The sequence below is a fragment of the Melopsittacus undulatus genome, chromosome 6 (assembly GCF_012275295.1).
Source record: "Melopsittacus undulatus isolate bMelUnd1 chromosome 6, bMelUnd1.mat.Z, whole genome shotgun sequence".
In the NCBI taxonomy this organism is placed as follows: domain Eukaryota; kingdom Metazoa; phylum Chordata; class Aves; order Psittaciformes; family Psittaculidae; genus Melopsittacus; species Melopsittacus undulatus.
This window is the reverse complement of record NC_047532.1, coordinates 37,076,767-37,103,681: the sequence shown is the minus strand read 5'-3', so window position 1 is coordinate 37,103,681 and position 26,915 is coordinate 37,076,767. Positions and strand designations below refer to the sequence as shown.

The window sequence follows — 26,915 nt, the reverse complement described above, 5'->3', positions numbered from 1 at the left end:
TTCACAGTATCTAACATCTACTGTGCTAAAAATTGGTCATGAAATGTCAAGACCCATTCCCAAACAGTCGGTCTTTAAACAAGCTTAATATTAAAGATGATAACTCTTCCTTATAAAATCATTTTTATTCTTGCTTTACCATTCAGCCTCCCAGGGACCACACTCAGATGATACATACTCCACATGTAGTACCTTGCACTTTAGAGGAGCAGTGTACATCTAAAAAGCATTAGCTAGCACCATGTTCCTATTTGATAACATGTCCGACTTCTAAAACCATTGTAAATACCAGAAATCTAAGGGAAGGAGCATGCTGAGGGATCCCATGGATGATGTAGCAGGACGCCTGCCTCTCAGAACATCACCAACAGCACACACAGCAGTTGTGTTAGCCCAGTTGCCAAGCCAGGTTTCCAGGAGCAGCAAGGCTCCACAGCGCAAGGTCAGCACCAAGCAGCTCCAGCTTGTTTTAGGGTCCAGACAACACCATACTGATGGTATGTATGTGGGACAAGTTCTGGACCAAAATGTCGAGAAATAAATGTGAAAGAGTTGCAAATTCTGGGTAAAATCATAGAATTAAATATCCCAGTCCTTAAAGTATCTCACACATTTAATATTATAATTGCAAATTTGAAAATTCAGCCATAATTTCCTGAAAATAAAAGCCTGGATTCTGGAGTAAATACTGAAGGGTATATTTTGAAAAATATTTTTCCTAAATCACTATGTTAATATTTAATTTCTGCAGGCTGAATTCTAATGGACTTAATTGTAACACAAAAAAATATAAAGGCACATTAATGCACAACACTAGTCTAATTACTTAGATTTTTTAAAAGCAGAAAAGCCCAGAATAAGCTTAATTACAATTATCTAATTTCACACACTAATTATGAGCAAAAGCATGACAAATCCCCCTAACTCTTTTTTGGGAAAAGAGAAATTGGAAATATTTTAATTATTTTTTATATTAAAATATACCCAAATTCTGGGCATGGAATAGGCACAAATCCCCCACTAAGGTTTAGCTTAAAATTAGTATATTTGTGAGATCCTAAAAGTATACTATTATTGTTATTGCTATTATTATTGTAAATATATTTTCTACATTATTAGATATGGAAGTTAAGATTCTAATTCTAGAAAACCTAATTCATTAACTCTACTTACTATTATAGAAACAGATCATATGTTGGAAAATACTTGATTTAAAAGACTAGAAAAATTAAGGCAGTATAAAAAAACTGAGCTAATTTTGAAGATTATACAAGCATTTTTCACATTTAGCATTTGAACCTAATAAAGTTGATAACCTTTAGGAAAAGAATGGCAGTTGATCTTCAAAGAAAACATAATGCCCACTAATTGCTTCAAAATCATTTATATGCCCCTCATTCATTAATATTAAAAATCATCCATAAATGAATGTTTACAACAATATGAAAATCTTTTGTAAAAGAAATTTTTGGTGGTGTTGTTCCATTAAAACAGTTTCAGGTTTATGTGTATTTTAAATGGAAAATTGGAACACTTTATACTGATGCAATGGCACTATGACCCAAGAAAAAGATAACTGTCACTTTGTCACATTTCTAACTCTTCTGTCTGATGAGAACATTTCTAGAGCACTCGCTGTTCAATGCATTTTAATGGCTGTAAAAACCAAGTTGTAATTGCTGGCTCTTACTAGCAGCAGTCTTTATCTTGTTTTAATGTCAGGTTGAAACAATATGTTGTGGTTATGCAGAGAGTGTGACCTCATTCTAAAATTATATCTTCTGACAAAAAGGTTAAGGAGTTTTAAAAGAAATGTAACTGATCTTAATTGCTAGTAGTCGAAAAAATTTCCAGAGACTAAACAAAGCTTTCAGACGCTTATCAAAAACTTAACAGAAAAAGAAAAAGAGCAATTTTAGTCACCAGTTATGTAAGGCTTAAATCAGAGAAGTCAGTTACTGTTCAACACTACTTTCAATTTCTCCTTCGCAGATTTTTTTTTGGTTTTGTAGGGGTTTTTTGTTTTGTTTTTTTGTTTGTTTGGTTGGGTTTTTTTTGTTTGTTTTTTTTGTGATTCTTTTTATTTTCTTGTATTCAATTTGGGTTGGTTTTGGTTTTTTTTTTTTGGTGCTAGTGTGAAAAAATTGCAGATTAAAACACAGTTTACATGCTCACAGCTGTTCACGGCAAACCACTTGGAACAGACTGGCAGCTGGATGCTCCAATCCCAGTTAGAGTCTCCAGCTCAGAGCTTTACCACATGACCAGACACTCCAAGAAAAAGCAACCCACCCTGCAGAGAAGATCCAGAGGTCCTGATTCCTGAGATCATTGTTTGGCTGCTCAAAGCCCAGTATAAATGAGGAGCTGTAGAATTGCCAGCTGTTCAACTAAGAAACCTATCCAACTAGCACATACAGTGGGCATATACATATAGTATTTAAATCAGCTGAAAATATTTTTCCACAGAAGACCCCAAACCCAAGTACATACTAAAAGATGACTAACAAATTATGATCTAACATTATAGAATGTAATAATATCAGTTAAAGATGTAACTAGCAGTGGGAAACCTGTCTAAGAAGAAAACACATGTTAACAGGAGCTCATGCTTGTGGAGCAGCACTGTGCAACGTATACAGCACTAGCATGGCCACAGCGAGGTGCCCTGAGGGCAGGCGTGCAGCTGAGGTGCTGCCCTACATCTGAACTGCTTTCTCAACATTGCATCCTACATCCATGGACCAGGACCAGACCTAATCTCTATTGCACTTGTCACTCCCTAATCAAGCCAGTTTTCCCTGAATTTGCAGAGTCATCCTGGCTGTATTTTAGTCCCACTTGGCATCTGTAGCCTTTACTTGATTTGTTTTTTTTTTCTTCACTCCATTAAATAAAGGAAAAATGGGCACGTATAAAGGAGCATGCACATATGGAAGGTGTATCATTCTCCCTCCCACCTTCCCCCTTCTCCTCACTGTGAAAGGAGCCGTTGTCCAGTTACTGAAAGAGTCTAGGTGGGAAGGTGTATGAAAATGGCTTTGCAGTCTTTTGTGAGAGTCAATGGATAAAATAACAAAGGATTGTTCATTTCATGGAGAAGCCAAGTAGTAGGAGTGCCAAGTCTTTTCAAACTAAATACAGAGGTATTTTAAGCTGTAAATCTCACAGAAGCCTTTATTTTCATACTGCTCTCACTTGACGGAAAGGCAAGTAAAAAATCTCAGCAGATTAGTTAGGAGGAGCCTATGTGGCAGAGATGTGACTGTCTCAAAGGAGCCAGTAATGCTAGAGGTTATCAGAAAGAGTAGAAGTCTTTCTCACCCTGCAGGTCCATTCTAGCACTGGGACTTTCACTGTGAACTCCTTTAGCTCTTTGTCATGTGGGCCCCCAACTCAGGTGAATGAATGAGCACATACCATCTTTCTGCTACCACTTCCCCCTGCCCAATTGCCCAGACTAACCGTGCTCCTCCACCTACCCACTGCACTCCTTAGCTTCCTCTCCATGCCCCCATCACAGCTGATGGTCAGCACTACCTAACTTCTGCTGAGGCTCCCATGCTGTAATCAACCACGCACCCACCAATACAATACCCATCTACCTTGGAGTTGTTTTCTCAGCCTGTGGTCATGCAGAGCCTGCCAGATCAGGTAGAACAAGGTGCCTCTCAACCACTCGGCAGGGAGACTGCTTGGAAGGGCACATGTACCTCAAAACCCAAGTTGCACGACTGTGCCCCTGGGCTTACAGCAACACTTGATCCAGGTACTTCAGATTCCAAGCTAGATGGCACTGGGGCAGTCATTTTCCTCTCTGTACATGTGGGGACTTGTCCTGACACCAGTGGGAACTACAGGTTCATAGTAATACAGCAATAAATTTTATGTTTGCAGAGAACTTTGAAAGGGTAAAACTGTCATTTTACTGCTTCACTTACCTATTGCCATGAACTATAGAATCATTTAAGGGATGGCCTCAACACATATCCTGCATAGCAGCTGCCCTAAGTACCAGGCAAGGTATCCACACACCTCTTACCTTCCTCATCAGCTGTACAGCTAACAGCTCCACTGCCTTTTGCTATTTGACAGCTCCTGAAAGCTCCATAACTGTTGTGCTACCACAGCTTATTCATTAAGCTCTGCTTTGGTTTGCAAATACATGCCTTCTAAGGAAAGGACATTTTTGTTCATCTGTTTATTATTTATTTTATAAATTTGTTTTAAAAACAGCAATATTCCATTTCAGTTCACCTAATATGCAAGAAGGAAGTCCCTGTGTTCTTCCCATCATGTCAATAATGCCAAACCTTGTTTTTATTGGGAATCTACTTCAGTATTAAATAAATGCTTTCCTACACTTCTCTTCCAGGTATGCCAGGAAACAAATCCAGGCACTGATGTGATTCCCATGCATAACTGTGATTCAGAGTTTGCAACCCAGACTGCTGATCACTCCTTGGAGCTCCTGCAGGACAACAGCCCATGAGACTGGGCTTTCGCTCTTGCACTCTCTCCTGCAGAGCACACAGGGAAAGGATGGAGCTGGAAGATCAGAGGGACTGCACTCTTAACACGGACACTTCACAAATACCCTGAAACCTGGGAATTTGCAGATCAGACCTCATCAGACCTGAACATCTGCCAAGTCTGTAAACACTCATACTAAATACCTTTCACATTCAGTTCCAACCTATGTAGAGAGATCACCCATTAAAACCTCTTGTACAAAGAATACTACTGACACGCTTGCACTTGCAGAAACAGCTATCTGGCTTACTGTCCTCATTTGTGACAGCTGACTACAACTGGAAAAAAGAAAAAAGAAATTGAAACTGCACATCCAGTATTACCTTCTCCCTCCAGTTATCTTCATTCTGCATCTTCTGTCTTAATGCTACCTGCAGCTGCTCCGTTCTGTTCTGATGAGAAATCAGCATTAACTCCCTAGAAACCACAAAAACACATATGTAAATATGTGCTCTGCACAGATTTGTGGTATGCCATTTTCTTGCAATTAAGTCCTTTGTGGAAAAGGCTCGTCTTTTCCTCTTTGTTTAGTATTCCGTGCAGTAAGCCCAGGAACCCTGCCTGGAGCCCAGAGGCAGAGCAGTAATCACTACTTAGCATCTGCATAATGCCATCATATGCCTTATGAATTTTACACTTTATAGAAAACACTACAGTTGATCTTTCTTACACACACATTTAAACCTCAACTAGTTTTAGTATTTCTCAAGTCAAATTTTGAAGGACACCGAAAAACTGCTATAATATTCAGAACAGAAGATGTTGTATTTAACAAACCTGGACTATTACTATCATTAATTATAAAAAAAAAAGTTATAGGTTTTGAATTAAAACCACCAAGTGTTTTCTATTGTTAGAGTTACATTTTGTTATGCCAGGCTTGTAGAGCAAAAGGCCGTGAGAGTTTACATTCTTGTAACTTAGATTATTAGTAAGGTACTGACTGGAACAACTCAGGTATCTGTGGTTTAAGTAGAAGGGAAATACTCTTAAATTAACATGTAATATCTTTTCATGCAGGTACTGAAGTACAGGGAATATTCAAACACTTTAAATATGCTTCTTGGTGTACATCACTCTCAGAAAATGTTTATCTTCTCCAAAAGCCACTTCTTCATTGTACACAAAACACATAATGTACTGCCATGTCTTAAGCAGGGAGAGCACTTTCACTTTAGCCAACAAAAGACAAGCTAATTTATCAGTAACTGAAAATTTAGCAGCAGGATACTTTCAAATGGTAAAAAAAAAAAAAGGCTGTGATTATCAGAAATAAAACTGGGTATATAGATTACACTCCAAGCAATTAAAAATATGGATTTAGGCTGCTAAGTGAAGATGTCTAAAACAAAGGCACTCAAACTCGATACTGTGCCAAGACAGTCCTCAGAAGCTCAGTGCTTTATTTTGCACTTCTGAAAAGTAATTACAGGGAAAATGGCAGCTTCATTGATATGTGAGAACCTTCCAAATATTACTATACTGGTGGGAAGTCTGTACACTTATCAAATATTAGACCATATCCAATAACCTGGGATATACTAATATTTATAGCATTGTTATGGTTTGCAACTTGCTAATAATGTAAGTTACAGTAATTTAAACTACCTGGGACTCTTGTTCTACAAGCCTTACATAACAAATAGCAACTATAACAACTGCAATAAAGGGGTGTTTTGATTAAGCTTAAGCTGAAGCCCTGGACTACAAAGCAAGGCTTTCCCATCCTTCACCTCCCTTTTTTATTATTATTTTTTTAATTTCTTTCTTTTTCATTCAAGTTTTCTCTATACTGTAATAATTTAACAAAATCCATCTGATGAATTCCAAAATTCCATATTAATACGGATATGAGGTCAGGGCTGCCAAGGCTTTTAAATATCAGGAGATGAGAGGGCAGAGGCAGGGCAGGACTGTCATGAGCACACAGGCAAGGCACCACAAAGCTGGGAGTAGCAGGTCTCTCCCACTCTGCCTAGTGCCAGATCCACTCTCCTCCTTCTGCCACTTCTCCTGCAGCCTGACTGGCATGAACCACCTCAGTACTTTACAGAACCTCTGTCCTTTTGGTAACCATGCGAGAGGCTCAGGATCTGCCAGAGGAGGAATGCTCTATTTTTAACAGATTTCCAGAAAGAGTCCCAGGAGGTTACCCATGGTGATTCCAATCTGATTACCTTTCTTGTTTCAACATCACTACCTCTTCCTCTGTTTGTCTAAGAAGAGCTTTAAGGGATTCCAGCTCACTTTCTAATCGACCAGTTCTTTTTTTTAGATCTTCTTCTTTCCTTTCTTTCTCAGCCACTTCTTCCTGTAAATGTTTGCATACTTGTTGGCAAATTAGAAAGGATTCCTCCTTTTCCTTGAGCTCTTTTGTAAACCTACAGATGAAATAATAAGCTATCAGCATTTTATTTACTATATGCTTATTTACAGACAGAAGCTAAACACAGAAGTAATTTGAACATGGAAACTAAAAAATTGGACAAAACCCTACATATACTTTATGAAGCTAAATCTAGGGACTTGAACACAAAAACTGAGAAAAAAGTGTATAAAAACTGCACTAAAATAGTAAAAGTTTTGTTCTCATTGCTCAAAAAGTATATGTTATGAAATACAATTTCAGCATTTACCTTGACTCAGAAATTCCATTTTCGTATTTAATTTTTTTCAGTTCATTTTGACAGACATCAAGTTCCGTTGATTTCACCCTAAAACATTAAAAAATGTGCATTGTCCAAAGAAATGATAGCCTTTACTCATGCAGCAACCTGAACACCATTTATTGATGTATGAACTGACTTGCATTTTCTATTTCAGTTAAAAGGCAAACAAGAAACAAAAAGTTCTTTCAGTTCTAGCTAACATTTTTAAGGAATGAGAAGTTATACTTCCAATATAATCTCAGCCTAACCAAATATCACAGCAAATTTAATGCTGCAGATAAGGAAGTGAGATCTTGCTTGAAACTCTTATCAACTGTTGTGAGATATAAATAAAAATGAACAAACAACAAATGAGTAAGAGGGCTGGAAACTCTGCACATTCCTTGTCATTATGTCATCATTTCACCAATTAATAACCATGATTAAGCTTCATATTTACATTTAAACAGATATATAATATGTTATTTTATTAAACTGTACCCATATTACATAGAAATTTTAATATTGTATTTGGAAACCCTTTACTGTTTATTTAACTGTGTTCATGAAATCTTTTTCTCATACTCAATATTTGTATTATCATTAAAATACTTTGTTGCTAAGCATTCCAAATATTTGCAACTTCATTACAGTCAGACCCTCTGAACACAGGGACCAAAACCAGAAAGTACACATCATGAAAGAATGAATCCTTGTTTTAAATTTCAGGAAGACACACAAAAAGACTGATGATAGCTGGTCTCAAGATTGGCAGTAGTAGTTCATTACTCTTGAGTTTAATGTTTGAAACAATAATTTTTATTGTCAGTAGTGAATTACAAAGTGTTATAAAGTGAATTATAAAGTCCTGCTGTTTCTGAATTACTTTCCATGCTACATGCAAGCAACAATGATTTGAAATACAGGAAAGCATGCAGTCCTGGGTCCCGCAACTTTTAGAGGTTACAACATGGTTCCCACTGAGCACTACTGAGTCTGGATGGGACCCTGGAGGTCATGTGGCCCAATTTTGGGTCCCTGATACCGCCCCCAGGCTGTAGGAATGCAGCAACTGCATTTCTTGGCCACTGAAACAGTAACCCAGAACAGTGTGCAACAGCACAATAACAAAACAAGAAGAGGTGCATCTTTTTTCCTATTTCCTCAGGTTTTGACAGAGGGCTCATTTTTGCTCTCCCCTTAATCTGTGGGCAGCAGCAGCAGCATCTAAAATCAGTATGGACTGCTGCAGTCACTACTGAAGGCACTGCTCCTTTCAGGTGGGCTGAAGACAGAGCAATTTGAGTTTTCCACTCGTGAGTTGAATGCTTTCTCCTCAGTTATCACACTTCAGTTAGCTCTGACAAGTATTCAATGACTCTATTTTTGCTCTATTAATTTAGGCTTTACATACTCTACTTGAAACTATAGGCACAATATAGTAAAATAACATGACAATAGCACACTGGTGAATGGAAAAAAGTCAGAGCAAGTTCATTCTGAGGGTGGGGGGTGCAAATAAAAAAAAGAAATCATAGTCACTGACTAAATACTAAAATTTCTGATTAGTTTCATTGTACACCTCCTCCATCCCAAAATTCTAATGTGAAACATTACTTTCCACACATATATTTAGGCCTGAAGTTATGTGTATTTCACAAAATGTATCCTACACTTGTGTGTTAAATGAAGTGTTGGATTGAGTTTACTTAACCTTCCTCTTTCTTGTATCATTAAACAGAGCTGGAGGAAGAAAGCCCTGCTTCCAGAGACAGATGTGCTTAGTCAGGTGATTAGAAATATAGACCATTTAATATTAAGATAAACTATCTTCTCTGTTGTTCATAACCTTCTTAAATCATCATGACGAGCAGTGGTCTCTGAAAAAAAAGTGGTCTGTTACAGCTTTACGTGCAGTGGCAAAACAATTAAGCAAATGGAAATCTTACATTAACAGCTTTTTGTAGTGGTCCATCTCAGCTGTTACTTTCTGCAGCTTCAATCCAATTGTCTCTACTTGATTTGTTAAATCTGAAAGCAAAAACATTGGTTTCATGCCTGTATTCATATTAAAATAATTCAATTTTATATCTAATGTGCTCTATTTGCATCTCAGATGTGTAGCTCCTCACTCCCACCCGAAAAAAGCAAGGCAGTACATCACAGAATTGCTTCTCAACAATGCAAAATGGCCATCTGTGAGAAGTATGGCTTTATGATTTGTAACATCTGGATTGATTTCTCACTATTTACAAACCATATAAGCTAGTTGTTTATATTTTCTTAACAGTAATAAATCACTTATTACAAAGGCTGGAATGCCATTGTGCCACTTCAGAACAGTCTTCCAATCTTCATATGCACACTTGCTTGATAGCAAGAAGCTGGTTTTGTTTGTTTGGGGTTTTCTATCCTACCAGGAAATATAAAATTCAACTAAAACTAAATATGAAATGCTTTAAATCACAGAACTCGTATACATAATGGTGAGAGTAAAATGTATGCAGGAAGGTGAACCTGGAAATAACCTCTTAATACTACTTCATATAAAACATTGACACTGAATTAATGGTTTGATATATTTTGTTTTCAACTCTTTTAGTTGAGTGTTATCTTTCACAGCACACCGCCCATCAGTTTCAGTCAACCATTGCCTTTTCTTCTGGAATATATCGCAGAGTTTTTTCCATCTGTACAATTAGTTTATCTTTTTTATTTTCCCCAACTTGTGAAAAAACTTCCAAAGAAAATACTGATCAAAGATTAAAGCACTGTTACATTTATCACTCCTTCTGCACAGTCTCAGGGTTGTAAAGGAAGGAGTGACAAATTTACAATAAAACATTGTAACAAATTTAGAAGTGGAAGAAAAAAATATTTTCCCTCAATATGTGACAGCAAATAAATGAGCTGATTTCCCCTCTGAAGGTAAACAGCTAAAAAGGGAGTCCAACCTCTCCATCTTTAAAGCTCTCTGATATGTGCTGTAAAAAGCCAAACCTAATTATAATTCCTGTTCTTAAAATTACCATTTCTGACATCAGAATTCACTGAATTTTTGTAACTTTTCCTATGTGCCTATTTCAGCCATTTCCAGCAACTGCCATAATGATGGGTAATCCCAGAGTGGGATTTCCTGGCATGTCATACCTCACCTTGCTAAATCCCACTACATGAAAGATCCCTGTATTTTCAATAAAAGGAAAAGGAAAGCTGTTCATTATCTCACTTTACAACAGCAACAGAAAAAAAAAACAGGAGAGAACTGTATAGGGTAAAGTACACACCACCTGTCAGATCCATTCCCAAAATACCAGCATTTATAAAGAGCTTTTCTAGGATAAAATTTCCTTGGGCTTGACTAAGCCCTTGCAAAAATTGGTGGAAATTAGTTACAGAAGCACCGTCAATACACCACAAATAAAATCTATTTTTGTATAATATACCATTGCCACTGCCACATTTCTGCTGTAAAAATATTAATGCAGTCCTGTATGATTTTTGCAGTTGTTAACAGACATTGCTATATCACTAATCTTTTAACATGGAAACAGCCTCTACTCAGATTCACATCAGAGTCTACATAATTAAATGAGCACACAGAAAAGTGTAAGTAGATATTAAAGGAAAAAAGCATTTTAATAAATGAGAATGGATGCACACAGAGCGCTCGCTCATTACAAGCCCTGATCAATAGAAGCGAATGGACCTGGACACTATAAGCACTCCTGAGTTTATCTGTTCAGGTTTCTTTTATCATGCAGGGGATACTGATAGCACTCTTCGCTGGGTACATTGTGAGCTGCCTCAGACTGATGTCATCCAAGTTTATTTTTCCTCTCCTTGAAACAGCTCAACCTACTCCACAGAACATGAGAGACAGAAAATGTGATTTTTTAACAGTTTGAAAAGAATATTATTGCTGGGAAGAAGTAAAAAAATGTGTTTAATCACCATATATGTTTATAATGGTATCATTCTTGTATGTATATATATATATACAACACAGATATAAATCAGTGTAAGAAATCAACAGTGTTCCATGAGAACTAAAAATTAGAGGGAAGGTCTAAAATTATTCACTTCCAGTAATCATTCTTCTTATTTTTCTAATGCTTTTGCAGGGTATTAACTCACAAAATGTTAACACTGCAAAACGAAAAATGGCAAATGCCAAATTAAAAATGGCAAGTGGTAATTCACATGGAATTTTTCTTGCCCTGGATTTGGAAATCTAAGAGTCCACAATGATATATTGTCCTTAACCCCATAACAACAACCTCTCCCCCAAAGAAAAAAAGCAAAACACAAAAAACCCACAAAACCACCACCCACCACCCCCCCACCCCCCATCTCACACAGAAATACAGGTGAAAGCCCCAAGAGAAAAACTCAGACTGTGAAATGCTTTCCAATGGGAAAAGCATCCCCTTCTAGAACAGTGAGCTCTCTCCAGCCTGAAAAACAGACTTTTTTCTTTTTTTCCCCCTCAAAGGTTCTGCTTCATCATATTCATTCTGTACTCTATTTTCTATTCCAGGGATGATTATCTTTGAAGTAGTCTATTTTCTTATGTTGCCATCCAGGTCTCCAAAAATACCTCTTTTTATCAACCAAATTAACTATCTCTTTCACCCCAAAGTATAGCAGGTGATGATTTATAAATAAGTCACTACTACAGCAAAAGAACACAGCAGTGAATGGAGCAGCCAAATGTACATGAAAATTCAATTTGTTTTGAAAGTATAATATAAATTTGCTCAAATTGCTTTGCCCCTAAGCAGCATGGGACTTTCAGTCTCTATTTAAGAGCTATGACTATCACTGTGTGCCTGATACTCGAAAAAGAAAAAAAAATCAGATTCAGGATAACCTACTATTTAAATAAAAACATGACCTGAATCACTGGCCAGACAAAAACACAAGCTTACCTTTATTTCTGCCAATTATTACGGATGCACCAGTACTTCTGCATAAAGCAGCAGAAGAACACAAGCTCCCCATTTCCCCAGAGGTGAAGAGTAGGTTCTGTACAAAGACAGACAAAAGAACACCAAGGATCTGTGTGGTTTGACTTGTATGGGCACGCAGTTGGCTGCGGGAGAGCCAAGACCTCTCAGCAAAACTGTACTGACGCTGTCAAAAACACTGGTCTTGGCAGCAGCAGACAGAATAAAACACAGTGCAGCAACAGCCAAGCTAGGAGAGGCTTGAGGTGAAGGAGCAACAGTCAGCTCTAAGCAGGCATTCCTCTAAACATCACCTCCCTGACCACCACGCTCTGTGGCAGTAATCCGATTAACAGCACACACAATTCTGCTGCAAGCTATTTAGCTAAAACTTGGTTCAACATTTTTTCATCAGCTCTCCCCACCCCTCCTTTCTCCATTATGACTATATGTATTTTTGTGCAATAAGCAATCAATAGCTTTGCAGGCATTGGAAAGGAATTTTCCTGAAAACAATCAAATTGTTGCAGTTTTCAGCTTGATGGTAGTGCATGACCACAATAAATGATGAGGGTAGTTTAACTGCTCATCAAAACTAGTAGGAACCAGTGGTTTATAAGTCTTTCAGTACCCTCACAGTATTTCAGATTTGTGCCTGGAAGGCCAATCACATTTGCACTCAGTTCCATGGGAAAGAGCCACTGAGTTTCCATGTTTGCTGCTGAACAGAACTCAAAAAGATAAATCACTGACAACTTCGGACTATTTAAAACCCATGTTTGTGTGACACTGCTGGTGCCAAAATTTTTTCTTGGCTGTTTTAAAGACTTCTCTGACAAACTTCCACTGTAATCAAAGCCATGCAGTTGCTATGTTATCTAAGTCCTGTTATCTGTATCAAAAACTGCACAATAGGCACTTGACCAAGCTGCAATGTTTCTGCTCAAAACTGGCATCTTCACCTTCTCTATAAATGGGAAGTTGTGGCCAAGTACAAAGGCAACAGCTGAGACCACCTGCCGTTACTTTTGTTTAGTTTCTTCAATTGGGCATTCTTCAGTAATGTATTGTTCTGTACACTTTTCCAAAGCTAAATAATTCAACCTTAATTTCCTGTCATTCATCCTGACATTGCCTTATGAAGTAAATGGCTCTGAATGCCTCCAGAAAAAGGAGAAACTTTGGCTTCACACACCAAGCAGATGTTAAAACGTGGGAACAATCTAACACTAACAACAGCAAGTTCTACTGCAATGTGACCGTTTCGTTAAAACAGATTAAGACCAAATTACTGTAGATCAGCACTACAAAAAGGACAGCCCTTTGCCTTTCTTAGCATGGGGAAGACTGCTCCAGAGAAGATTTTTACAAATATATACTTTTGACAATTAAAAAAAAAAGTTATTATAGATCTCTGACAATTATTAATAACTGTGGTCTTTTTCATCTTCTGAGACATGGAATATGGATGTAAGTTCTGGAATAAAGGAAAAGGAGAGGTATAATGCTTATTTTGGTTCTAGTACTTTGGGAGGTCTCTTTCAGCTCTGTTTCTTCTTTTATTCAATTTGTTTTGAGAAGTTTTCATAATGACTGAGCACTGGACGGGAATTTTTCATGAAGGAGTAGATGGATTCAATTATATGACGGGTTTCTGAAAGTCTCTAGAGAGAGTTCCCACCAAAGTCGACAGGAGCTGGTTAGCAGAAAGTCTGACGGATGAGACCCACACCCACAGAGACTAAATAATACAGATTTCAATGAAGTTTGAAAGACATAGTAAAAATGAGGAGACTAATAAGGAGAGTGGTAATACAAATGGGAGCTTATGCTGAAAACTTGCTGAATAAAGAAAAATATAATCAAATGCTTACATAAAAGGGTTTTCCATCAATAAAATAAAACTTATTGTGAAATACACAAAACCAAGAAAAAGCACTAATGCTCTTTAATACTGATACTCATTTTAAAGCTTTAAGAAGTACCACATTTTAAAGACTAATCAGTCCAAATCCATCTGAATATCATTCATGTTTAATTTTAATCTTTGTGATTCATAATGGATCTTACCATAGACATAACAGACAACAGAAACCTTCCAGGCAGCACATCTCCTGAGCTCTGCCTTGAAAAAGGGCAAAAGGCAGGTAAAGGCAGAGACTGCCTCCCCTGCATTTCTGTGTTTTAGCGGTATCACATTCCCAATAATGTAAGACATTCCCAATGATGTAAGATGGAGGCTACAGGGCACAGCATAGAACATGTACAAAGAAAAGATGTGAAGAACTAAAGAAAAAGAACCAAAGCTGGTGGCTGTTTTCCCTTATTTGGGTGAACCAACACAAATACAGCCCACAGTGTCTTCAAAACACCAAGCAGAGAGTCTGCTCAGAAAGGGGTTTTGGGAATTTAGCCACCCAGTCTGCATCCTCTCCAGCTGCCTGGCCAACAGCACAGTGCTGAATGAAGGCTCCAGTTCCTGCTTTGAAAATAGCAACAACTGGTAAGGATTTCAGTGTGTTTGTGTGGGAGCACTGTGAACTATATTAATACTGGGTAAGCAACCACTCTGGAAACCATCAACTTTGCAGCTAATTCACAACAGATTCACAATGATATCAGTTCAGAAGCATGCGTGATACAGATGTGTAATTTTCTACTTTTCCTGCAAAACCTACAAAAGAATGCGAGATACTTTCTGAACATTTTGATCTAAATAAAAGCTCAGTGGTTTATACACACATAAGAAAAGGAAAATTATTTGCCAGTAATTAAGACTTTCTAGAGTGGTTAACATGCACAGCTCAAATAGATACTGCCATTGAAGACATGCAGACCTCAGTCATTACTTGAGACCCTTTTGCCTTTGCAGCATCAGCACAGTGCTATTTAGGTCAATGCCTGCCATGGTATGAATCTGTTTTGTATCCCTAAGTCTCTGTCCTAAAATGACTGTGCCAACCTAAGAATAAACACATATCTACAAAGTTTATGGGCTTCCATTTTCAGAAACACAGTTCATTTCTTACTACCTGGCTGGGGATTGCAAACAAGTGGATTTGCTACTTCTAACTACATCACTACACTACAGCACATAGAAAACAGCACAGGGAGAAAGCAGTTTCATTTTCCCTTTATTTAAGCATGGTTTGAGAAACAACTGGCACATAGTTTGGTTTAAACAAGAAAAACTCTGACTCATCATACCAGTCACTGATGAGAAAGAGCTGCTGGGGCAGTCCCCTTCATGCTCTCATTGAGAAGCAGAAAGGTTGTGTAGGCTGCATATGCTGCCCTCCAGTCCCACTGTCTAGAAATATCCAGCACATGTGCCAGCAGTAGAAAATGACTTGCAGAAGAATGACAGATTAAGATATTTTTTATTTTATCAAGCTTTATGAAATTCTCATCATGATTCAGCTGGATACAGATTCACAGAGAGGATGGCTGGAAGGGACCTCTGTGGCCACACAGTTGGACCTTTTGCCCAGAGCAGCACTGCTGACAGAACCAGACTAGGGCATTTGTGGTTTTATTCATCTGAGTCTTGCAGACCCCAAAGGCTGGAGTCTCTCTCAGTACTTCGAGCAGCCTCTTCCCATGCTGCACCACCTTCTAATGAAAAAGCTTTTCCCCGTGTCCAGCTTGAAGTTCCAAAGCTATGGCCAGTGTCCCCTGCCTTATTACCACTTGCCACTTCACAGGAGAGTTTGGACCCACCACCTTCCCCTCTTGGTACTTCCAAACTGCTATTGGGTCCAGGCAGCCAGGCAGCTGGGATCAGCCTGGCTCTCACCATGATATGGTTTCCTTTGTCCAATTTATCTCCTTTTAGAAACTGTGTTTTTAAAGACTTGGTCCATACACACATGAACCTTGTGGGACACTCCCTGTATTACCTCAGATCAAGACAATATTTGTCATGCTGTCAGACTGAAGGAAACCTTTCTGAGGCTGGTGGGTGCAAGAAGTGTCCTTCGTTGAGGAAACAGTGAGCAGCAGTTAGGTTCTTTCAGGCACAGAACAGATTGGCTGGAACAGAAACTCAGAGGAGTCATGATACTGCCGTAAAGGAACTGAGAGGGAGAGCTGTGCAAATTCAGCCCAATAATGTCACAGGGATGGGCAGAAAGAAACAGAGAATCCAAGGGGTCAGGAAAATACTGGTAGCACAAACCTGGAAGATAGACTGGAGACTGAAATGGTCAGAATGGAAAAAAAAGCTGTGTTGTTAAATTTCTCTGGAATTCTGAGAAACAGGAGGTTGTAGGTATTCTTTAAAACCTACTCCTTGTAGGGAGCAACCTATAAGGCTCTGAACATTGGTGATAACTTGTGTCTAAAGGGGTAAAAATATTTTCCTTGTAACATTGATGTGAGTCCAAATTCAGATGTACACTTAACAAAGATACCTTTAAGTACATTTATTTAAAAAACATAGTAGAGAAGCTGTGGGAAATATGTAATACATACATGAAAAATTACCATCAGAGTTGGAATAATTTGCCTCACTGTATATTTCTAAGGAGACCAAAGAAATTAACTAAATACTCAAAGTCCTTCCACACAGAGAACTATTTATTTATAATATTTCATGTACTATGTTCTCTAAGATAAATTATTTTTTGTATACACAAGTACTTCTTTTTATTTGTGACTCACAAGCACAGGCCTGTCTGGAAGAAGCCCAGTGATGGACTCCAGCCATATAGATTTACGTCTTTTCCGGAGGCCTGACCTGTGCCATCAGGAAATCTCTAAATCACTAAAGCTGTCAGGAACTGGGAAGATATGCCAGAAAAATGAGTGCCTGTCTCTTATCTCCGCCAGCATATGTTGCTGACCACTGTCAGGACTCAGCTTTCTGGACCTCTGGTCTGAGCTAGTATGTTAACTCCTTCATGTTCGCATGTAAAACCACCACAGAAAAAGCAAGGGAAGGAACCGGATTCTAAGTAGTTTTGAGCGATACAAATCTAGAACACCCTCAGTGTCCTCAAATGAATAAGCCAGCAACTGCATACACAATGCAAACAAGACAGCAATTTTCCCCAAGACCTTCTGAAGTGTTTAATTAGAGAAACAACACTATCTCAGGAAACCCTACTCCCCTCTCTCCCCCTACTCACCCAGTGGCATGCTACAAGCACTTCTGCGGTCAGAGGGATTGCTTATATGATATTTGCTTAGCCATGGCCAGGGTTCACATTGACATCAAAGGATTTGCTCCTTAAGCCTTAATTTTCTGTACATGTTTCTGCCTTTTTTAACCCAAGCTAATTTGGAAATGTCAGAATTGGACCTACAGACCTGCTTTTCCTCCTACGTATTAAAATGGATATGAAATACTGTCACCTATTGTCTGAGAAAACTGAAGAAGGGAAAATGGAACTTCTGACCTTAGTCTTCCTTGCAGACAGATTATGTATTGTATACTTCCTTTAACATTGATTCCTGCTTTTCCCCAAGAAGCAAAGTGGGGGTCTTCTGTAATTAAAAATCCCAACACCTATTTGAAGAGAACTATGATGTTGTTCTTTCCATCGTATTCATCTGTTTCCTCTTCCACTTTAAGAGACTGCTGAAAAGCGCTAATGAGCAATTGCTTCGTCTAACCCATATGTCACATTCTGTTCAAACACCAATACTGCATTCCCCAGCTCTTAGCCTTCAAATTCTTAGTGCCACAGCTGGAATTAATAAAAACATATTTCAGCAGTATTTGTAGTATGAATAGTGGATATTTGAACTGCAGCCTACCTAAAACTACAGGAAACTACTCTCTCTTTGGATTTTCAAAGCTCTTCAAAGCAGTCTTTAAAGTGTCATTAAAGCCACTTCATGTCGATGAAAATACTTCTCCTTCTTTCCATGAAGAGTGCTAACATTCCCCACTCAAACTACTCAGCTACTCCTACAGCTGCCTGCATTTTTCAATCATCTTTCATTAGTCTTATTATGTCAGCAGACCACTGCTAAATTTATATTTAGTAACATAAGTAGCCCATGAAGAATTAGCATCAAAAGATTTAAAAGACAGATTTCATGTGCATAGCTAGCAATTTAAACCCATACAGAGGTAAAACCTGTAACTATAAATGGGCTAAAGGAAAACTGCAATCACTTTGTGAAGAAAAATTATTCTAGATCTGTGATTAAGTGAAGGAAAGGATTTGGCTGATAATAAAAATGAAAGCACAGATTACTGGTTCCTCTCTTTTAGGATCGTGGGCTACTGAAGCTCTTCTGCCACTCTCAAACCTAAGAATACAGACAAAGACACTATCACAAGGCATTATTGCCTTTTGTTTCTTCATTTTGTGAGTCTATTTGATTAGACAATTATTGACCAGACCTTAACCTGCACTGAGGGTTTTTTCAAGACCAGTCATCTCTAGCTAACTGGATGATGCATTGTGAGTCTGAAGAGTGGGATGAAACCAGCAATCAAATTCACCTCTCTGGCAAAATGTAACCCACAAAGATCATTTTTGCAAAGACATGAGAAGAACCAGAACAAATTAAAAAATAGTAGAAATGAATCTTAGTTTCAGCTCTTGCAAATGACTGCTATTGTATGAAATAATTCAATAATTTACAATTCTGTGATAAATGCACAAAACAAGAATCTTCAAAGTATTGGCTGCAGAAAGGAAAATTCAGAACATTTAAATCACAAATCCTGATAGATTTTTATTTTCCTAGAGAATTGAGCTGTTTCAGTACCAAAAAGAGATATTATGTTCAAAGTAGTTTGTAAGGGTAAAAAACACAAACCAAACCCCACCACACCCCACCACCCCATAGCTAACATTCTAGATCTTGCTGATTTCCTGCACACTGACTTTACATGGTATAAATTTATTACCTGGAATTGATTTTCACTAAGATCAGGTAAGGCAATGACAAAAGAAGAGTTGTTAGTTCCTACTGCCTTATTTTAATACAATGGCAAACTCATATAATATTTAATGCTTGTTTCATTTAAAAAAAGTCATGTTTTGTATCTCAAAGAGAACATTTTTATCATTGGTGTGTTAGCCAGCCTTATGACCCCGATCCAGCAACAAGTTCCACTTAGAAAGTCTTCTTCAAATGCATATGGATTTATGTTTTACTGATCTATTCATGCAAGGTAGAACAAAAATGCCCGAGTTAGATGTCTTTCTGCCTTGAAATCTCCTTGGTATCCACATCAAACATTTTACTGCTTCTTAATAACTGATTGTCCTGGATTCAGCAGTAGCAGTCATTTTTCTCCTTCTTGGTAGCTGGTGCAGTGCTGTGTTTTGACTTTCGGGCTGAGAACGGTTGCTTGATAGCAAGCATGTTTTGAGTTACTGCTCAAATGTTTGGTTTGCCCAAGGCCTTTTCTGAGCTCATGCTCTGCCAGGGAGGAGGGGAAGCTGGGAGGAAGCAGAGACAGGACACCTGACCCAGGCTAGCCAAAGAGGTATTCCATACCACATCACGTCATGCCCAGGATGTAACAGTGAGTTACCCGGAAAGGCTAGAGCTCTGGGGGTTGGAGGAGGTATCGGTCGGTGCTCGATCGGGCAGGGTGGGGTGAGTTATTGGTCAGCAGGTGGTGAGGTGTTGTATTCTCTTCACTTGTTATTTCCTTTATCGTTATTATTATTATTGTTAGTAGCAGTAGTGATTTGTGTTATACCTTAGTTATTAAACTGTTCTTATCTCAACCCATGGGAGCTACATGCTTTGGATTCTCCTCCCCAACTCTCCAGGATTTCCGGGAGCAAGGGGGGTAGCAAGTGAATGAGCTGTGTGGCTGGGTTTAAACCACGACACTGATTTATTATAAAGTAACTGTTACATTTTTTTATTCATAAAAATAAGTTTAAAAATGCCTCACATAAAACATCAACCTGGTTAGCTGGTTCATTATGATTTCACAGTTCTAATTCTATGTATGAATTCCAATATATGCTGTTTTATCTGTGTTTTCTCTGCAAAATGTTGGCTATTTCAAGTTCTTATTATGAGCTTAAAAAATGAATCCAACATATGCAAAATAAGTAAACAGTAAATCAAAATCAAACAGCACAGCATGATAAGCAGCCATCATGGTGACTCTTCTGCTCAGGTATTATACCAACAAGATGCTTGAGAATCCATACAGTCACACTAACCACTTCACAAACCCTGGAGGGAAGGAGTAACTCTGTAGAGAACTGTAGATTTTCAAACCTCTTTATAAACAGAAAGAATCAGCCTCCAAAATATTCCCTTTCAGTGGATAGGAAAAAAACTAAAACAGAAAACAAGCAAAAAAAAAAAAAGAGAAAAAAAAGATGAAGAAGGAAGAGGAAATTAAAAAGAGAAAAAGATTAGGAAGAAAGAGGAAAGGAAAAATTTACGTAAAAAGTAAAAAAAAAAAGGAAAAAGGAAAAAAAGGAAAAAAGAAAAAGGAAAAAGAAGAAAGAAAAAAAAAAGAGAGAAAAAAGGTAAAAGAAAGAAAAAGAAGACACAGATGGTAGCTCTTGGCTGGCCTTCCAATGCCAGCAGTGGAAAAAACTAATAAAGATGTAAGCATGGATAAAACTTTTCCAGAATATTCTAATATTTTAGGCTTCTTTCAAAAGTCCTGTCTCTCTTTCAGTTATGTCACATCAAAGTGAAAAATAATAATTTAGTTCAATAAATCCCAAATTTTTCCACTCATCAAAACCAGAACTCTATTGTTGCTCATATTAACACTGAATTCCAAGGGCAGCATAACTGCTGAGAGCTGAAGCACAAACATCCTCCCCAGATTAACTCAGAGTATTCTGGATGGAAGAAGACATTTTGGAAAGTTAACAGGAAGTTTACATTCCAGCCTTGAGACATGATTCTCACTACCTGGACTGCCAATCAATGTCTTTACTTTGACATTTCCTATAGAAGTCAACAAGCTCACCAGGTGATAAGCAAGTCTTGTTAATACTGTTTGGAAGAAAAGTAAGCGAGTATTCTTCATGCCCACAGGCAGGATGGAAGAAATAAAGGCAGAAGGAAGCATACCCATTAACTCCAGTATGTTACAACCCCAAACACCCAGCTGTCAGAGAGGGATTCAACCCTGTCACTACAAATACAACTTCTTAAACTATAAACATGGAACAGAAAGTCCTTTTTCAGAGAACAGAAGATTGTGTTCAATTTTTTTGCAGTGCAAGATTTAAATGTAAAATCCAATTACTTTTCCAGCCACCCCACCTTTGCAAAAGCTATGGACATTTTTTCCTGGAATTCACTCCATTCTTCATGGAGTAAAAAGTGGAAAAAACTGAAAAAGAAAATGTATTTTTACAATGCATATGAACAAACTATTTACTCACTGTTTACAGGAACCTCTGAAATAAATAGCTTTACAAAACCAAAAACAGAACTCAAATGGTCATACAGCATAACTGTGGCAATACAAATATCTTATGTAATGATACTACATCACAAATTTGAAAACTTAAAACAGTTTTCTTAGGCTCAAGGTGCCCTTGTATCAAAAAGAGACACACAAGGATGATAAATTAGCCAGTAATTAGTCTTCTAGAGTTCCTGCTCCTTCCATTGAACTTTGCTGTGTTTTTCAGCAGTGAGAAACAGATCCTGAATTAAACGGACTTCAGACTTTCTGTAGCAGCAGCAAGTGCCAACATTCCAGTTACCAAGAATGCCTGTGAACTACCAATGAATTTATAGGCAGTTTCACATGCCCGCATACAGCCACCTCACAAAAAAAAAAAATCAACTCAGTAATGTGCAAGATTATCTAAGTTATACTGAACATGGCATCTTACAAAAAGTAAAATCTACACTTCCAGATATTATACAAAGTTCTTAAGGAATAACAATCTACACACCAGCACTGCCAGTTCAACTTGTGCCACCCACAGGTTTTTATTTCATAAGAAATTAAAAGACTTTTCAACACAAACAAAATGTCAAAGTATTCTTCAGAAGGAACTATTTTTACACTGAGATTATTTTATTTTGACTAATTTTCCTATCTGAAAGAAAAATGCATGTAAAATTTAACTATATTTTCCTCAAGGCGGGCAGGTGGTAGACCCAGTTTGAAAGTTGCAGTAGCTCAAATTTCTACAGAAAGGTAAATAATAAATGATCTATCTGCTTATGAATTATCACTACTTGTGACTATTCCTACAATGTCAGAAGATAAGATATTCCTGAAAAGAAAGTTTAAAGTCTGGTTATATTGAACATACTAAAAAAGCCAAGTATTAGGGGCAAAATGAGCATTTTATGTCTACTGCTTCTTCAAAAATACCACACGGTGACCAAAACATCACACTACATAAGCACATAAGAAGCACGTACCAAAATGCTGCTGCATGGATTCTGAACAGTTTATCTGTGACAAGTACCTGAGTGACATGGAGATTGCAATTATCATTGCAATTATCAGCACTTGTAGAATATCCAGACTGCTGTACAAGTGATCTTTCAGTTGCTCTGCATGGCACAAGACCACAGTAATGACCAAATGAACTTTCTTCCCCTAAATGATACTCTACTAGCAGAGAAAGGAAAACTTAATCAACCAGAATAAATCATTGCTGTAGGTTTTACTGCAGGATCTGCAGTGTTAATGCTGTTTTTGAGACAGTCACATTGGCTACCTTCTTTTGAGTGATACTATCTGCTTGAGCAATTTCTAGTACACTAAGAGCCTCTCAGCTCCATCTCTAAGGTTACTTCAGCATAAGACAGAAAGTGAATGTTGAGAAATAAATCACATAGACTATTCCAAGGGATATAATTTACAGATTTTGGACTGTGGCATTGTAATAGTCAACTGGCAGTCACACATGTACACAGATTATTGAGATAAACCATGAATCCTTTAATGGAGGAGAAACACTTGCCTTTTGAAAAGAAGTGATGCATTTTTAGCATCTTTTCCAAACAAGTTTAAAGTAAAACATGAGGAGTGATAGGCAAACTTATGCTTCTGGGACAAGCAATGTAATTTAGTTAACCAGCGCAACTAATTCATTCCTTCAGTTTTCTTTTCTAGCAACGCAATCTTGAGCTTATTTTGTATTTTGGCTTTTTTATTATTGTTTATTAACCCAGACTGGGTAATACATATATATACATATATAATGCAAACGATATATATGTAATGTAAATATAATATTGAAATGATTTACTTTTCTTACAGAACAATCAACACAGCAGCTACCATTTATGTACTACCAATATTTATTTCACATCTCCTAAAAATTCTCCAAGTGATTTTATATACAAGCCAAACAAAAGGGTAAAAAATTTCACAACTGTTCAACAGTGTGGTCAAGATTGTATTTAAATTTTCTTTTTAAACAGAATTGATGCATTTCTTTCCATTTATTCAGATCTTCAGAAAGAGATAATGCAGCTTATGATTGACAGCTTAACACTTTTAAGGCAATCCCCAAATCTTACCTGCCACAGTTTACCCTGAACAGAGGACTAGGTAAGAAGAGGCAGCTACAGTCAGACAATGAACCCACTGAAAAATGCTATGGGCAAGTTTTTGAGACACTGGAACACTTAGCAGCTCCCCAAGAAAAAAAAAAAAAGAGACAAAAGTGGATGCTGTGAATAGTGCATAGAATAATATTTTCAAAGCAAAATGTAATTCACTTTCTTCCATTTAAAGTTTCTTTTTTTAATAAATACCACAAAAAGGAAAATGTATTAAGTCTGGTTTTTATATGGACACTGTCTGGAAAATTATGTAATCATTTCTACCATTCACACGCATCGCTACTGGAACTTTCTTAACAGTACTGTTATACAGTGACAGAAATAAAGACAGTTCTCAGCAACACAGGTTGATAACTTATTGGATGGTATCTACAGTCTCACATTTGTTATTATCACTGGTATTGAAGGATCAGTCAAATTCCTTCACCATGACTAGCACTGAGACGTCCTGCTTTAAATTTGACATTACATACTGTGCATAAGGCAGCATGGTTATTGCTGTGTCAGTGTGATGACTCAAACCTGTGCCCAGAACATCACAACCTCTATATGTTTTCAAGGTCTTAAAATATTTCTAGGCCAGCACTATGAATGCAATGCAGCTCTAAAAAGAGATTCAGGAGATACTAATACAAATAATCCTTCTGTCATGAGTCATTGTCTTAAAAGAGCTCTGAAGATATTAAAATTTCAAGTGCTATCACTGCTCTTACAGTTTCCCAAGAGGACTCCCTAGATTCTTGACACACACTATCAAGGGCAAATCATTACATAGCCTCAAGTTTAATAAATCCATGAGAAAAAGATATTGGCTTAGCCTGAGTGACTTTTCAATTCTGTTGGTGATAGCCAAAAATCCTTCCTGGCCTTCCACTCAAAATGAGAGCATTTATTTTCATTTTAATCTCAGAGCCTTCTCCTTGATGTTTTACATAAGGCTGACAATTAACAACATAACTACATTACCAACATCTTCACTGTTTTCCTACCTTCCTTTGTTTTCCCCCTCCCACTCAGTTGACTCGTGTTTTCAGCAGGGTGACAGACTCCTTAGAATGACATACTGCCTGTCTGACTGAACAACACCCACATTTTATTAGGGCCTGTGTTGGGCTGTTGAGTGCTCTGACAGTAACAGCCACAACTTCGGTAAACTTTTAAAAAAATATTTTTAATTTCATTTTACTTGTAAGTTTCCTTTAAAAATCAAAATTCTCTTACCTAATGTTTCCTTTTGCAGCTCACGGCATCTACTTTGTAGCTCATTCCCTTGCTGAAGTGAAGTTTGAAGCTGTTGACTTTTCAGCTCAACTGTGTCAGCCACCAAGGTCAGATGTTTTACCTTTTCTTGGAGGCATTCATTCTCTCTCTGGGACTTCGCTAATCTTTGATTCAATTTGGGTATTTCTGAGGAGATAAAAAAACACATAGGCTGTTGTCACATGTACCTTCTTCACTAATAAGTAATACACCTGATTTTCAACTTCAGGACTTCAGCATGGGTAAGGATCAAAACTTCTGCTGAGAACACAGAGCACCGAAAAAAAGTGCTTTGTGCAATATAGATAACTCCTACTTAGCCAAACACGTATTATTGAGAAATGATAAAAATTTTATTCTAAGCAATAATATGTATTTCTTCTAAGATCTCAATCAAATTAAAATACATATATATAATCCACATGAAGCAATGGGTGACATAAATATCTGGATTCAAGCCTTCTATCTTCAGAAGATACACAAACCGTTGTCGACATACAAAACCAATTGCAGGCTCATTGAAATTAATTCGAGAAGATACCAAGGGAGTTAGCCTCTGCTAAAGCTCAGTTTGAAACTTCTTGTTCAAATGATGTTTGGGCACATGTAATACATTTTATTTTCTCATACCTTAGATGACAACTGCTGTTGAAGTAATCACAAAGTGTATCTTTATTATATGAACATCGTGGTTTAAACCAATCCGCACAGCTCGTTCACACATTCCCACCCCCACCCCCCCCCCCCCCAACTGCCGGAGACTTAGGAAGGAGAATCCAAAGAATGTAGCCCCCACTGGTTGAGATAAGCACAGTTTAATAGCTAAGGTATAACATAAATCATTACTGCCACTACTACTACAAATAATAATGGTAAAGCAAATAACAAGTGAAGAGAATACAACACCTCACCAGCCACTGACCCGTAACTCACACCACCCTGCCCAACCGAGCACCAACCGATACCTCCTCCATCCTCCCAGAGCTCCAGCCCTTCCGCGTCTCTCCTGGTTACATCCTGGGCATGATGTGCTATGGTATGGAATACCTCTTTGGCTAGCCTGGGTCAGGTGTCCTGTCTCTCCTTCCTCCCAGCCTCCCCTCCTCCCTGACAGAGCATGAGCTCAGAAAAGGCCTTGGACAAACCAAACATTTGAGCAGTAACTCAAAACATGCTTGCTATCAGCAACCGTTCTCAGCCCGAAAGTCAAAACACAGCACTGCACCAGCTACCAAGAAGGAGAAAAATGACTGCTATTGCTCAAACCAGGACAATGAAATACAGGTTTTGTCTCCATCTTTCATCAACATTTCAACATGGGAGAGCAGAAGACCCAAGGAAGTTTCCTGGGAGGTTTTTACTGTAAGGTAAACAACAAAACTGTGTGTGAAGTGTTGTAGGTCTCCTATATTTTCATGTGTTTTCCTGAGTTCAGTTATTCTCAATGACTGCGTTTGAAGATCTCCAGAAGTAGCTGCAATTCTTTTCTATGCCTTCTTCAACTACAGTCCTAAATGTTCCACTGTCCAAAGAACTTACACAACTTTTATTTACATTAATAATTACAATATTCCTGTCAGATTAGGGCTAATTATATTGCCAAGTCAGCTATTATGTTTTATATGCTGCCCACATGCAGCATATAAAATTGTCTTTGTGTCATGCAAATATTTTCAGTATCTACAGTCTTTCCCAACAACTGCACACTTAAATCAATTTACTGTTAGACTAAATGATGTAAATACCAAAAGATTTTCTTATACTTCTTTCTACCTGTCCTTAATTAACCAAAGTTAAACAATGTACGTATACAAGACTTTTTGTAAGCTGTCTTCAAACTAACCGCACTGGTCTAGGCATAAGGAATAGATCCTCATGTAACATTTTTCTCCTCAAAATCTGAATGAAAATCTTGTTGCAGAAGGAGTAAGCTACAATACGCAAGAATTTATTATATGTTAATAAGTTAACATATGTTAATAATGAGCAACTCATAAAACAACATAAAAACTTTCAAATGGCATTCACA

At 37.7% G+C, this 26,915-nt stretch overlaps 1 protein-coding gene across 1 annotated transcript in view; it reads right to left on the bottom strand.

The window, feature by feature from the left end:
- Window positions 1–26,915, bottom strand: part of LEKR1 (leucine, glutamate and lysine rich 1) — a 69,092-nt gene that overhangs the window by 9,560 nt on the left and 32,617 nt on the right. Inside the window, exons 7-11 of the mRNA XM_034063783.1 lie at window positions 24,848–25,033; window positions 9,131–9,212; window positions 7,170–7,247; window positions 6,711–6,914; window positions 4,857–4,950 (exon numbers count right to left, since the gene is read on the bottom strand). Of these exons, the coding sequence (XP_033919674.1) occupies window positions 4,857–4,950; window positions 6,711–6,914; window positions 7,170–7,247; window positions 9,131–9,212; window positions 24,848–25,033 (644 nt within the window). The remainder of the gene's footprint in view (window positions 1–4,856; window positions 4,951–6,710; window positions 6,915–7,169; window positions 7,248–9,130; window positions 9,213–24,847; window positions 25,034–26,915) is intronic.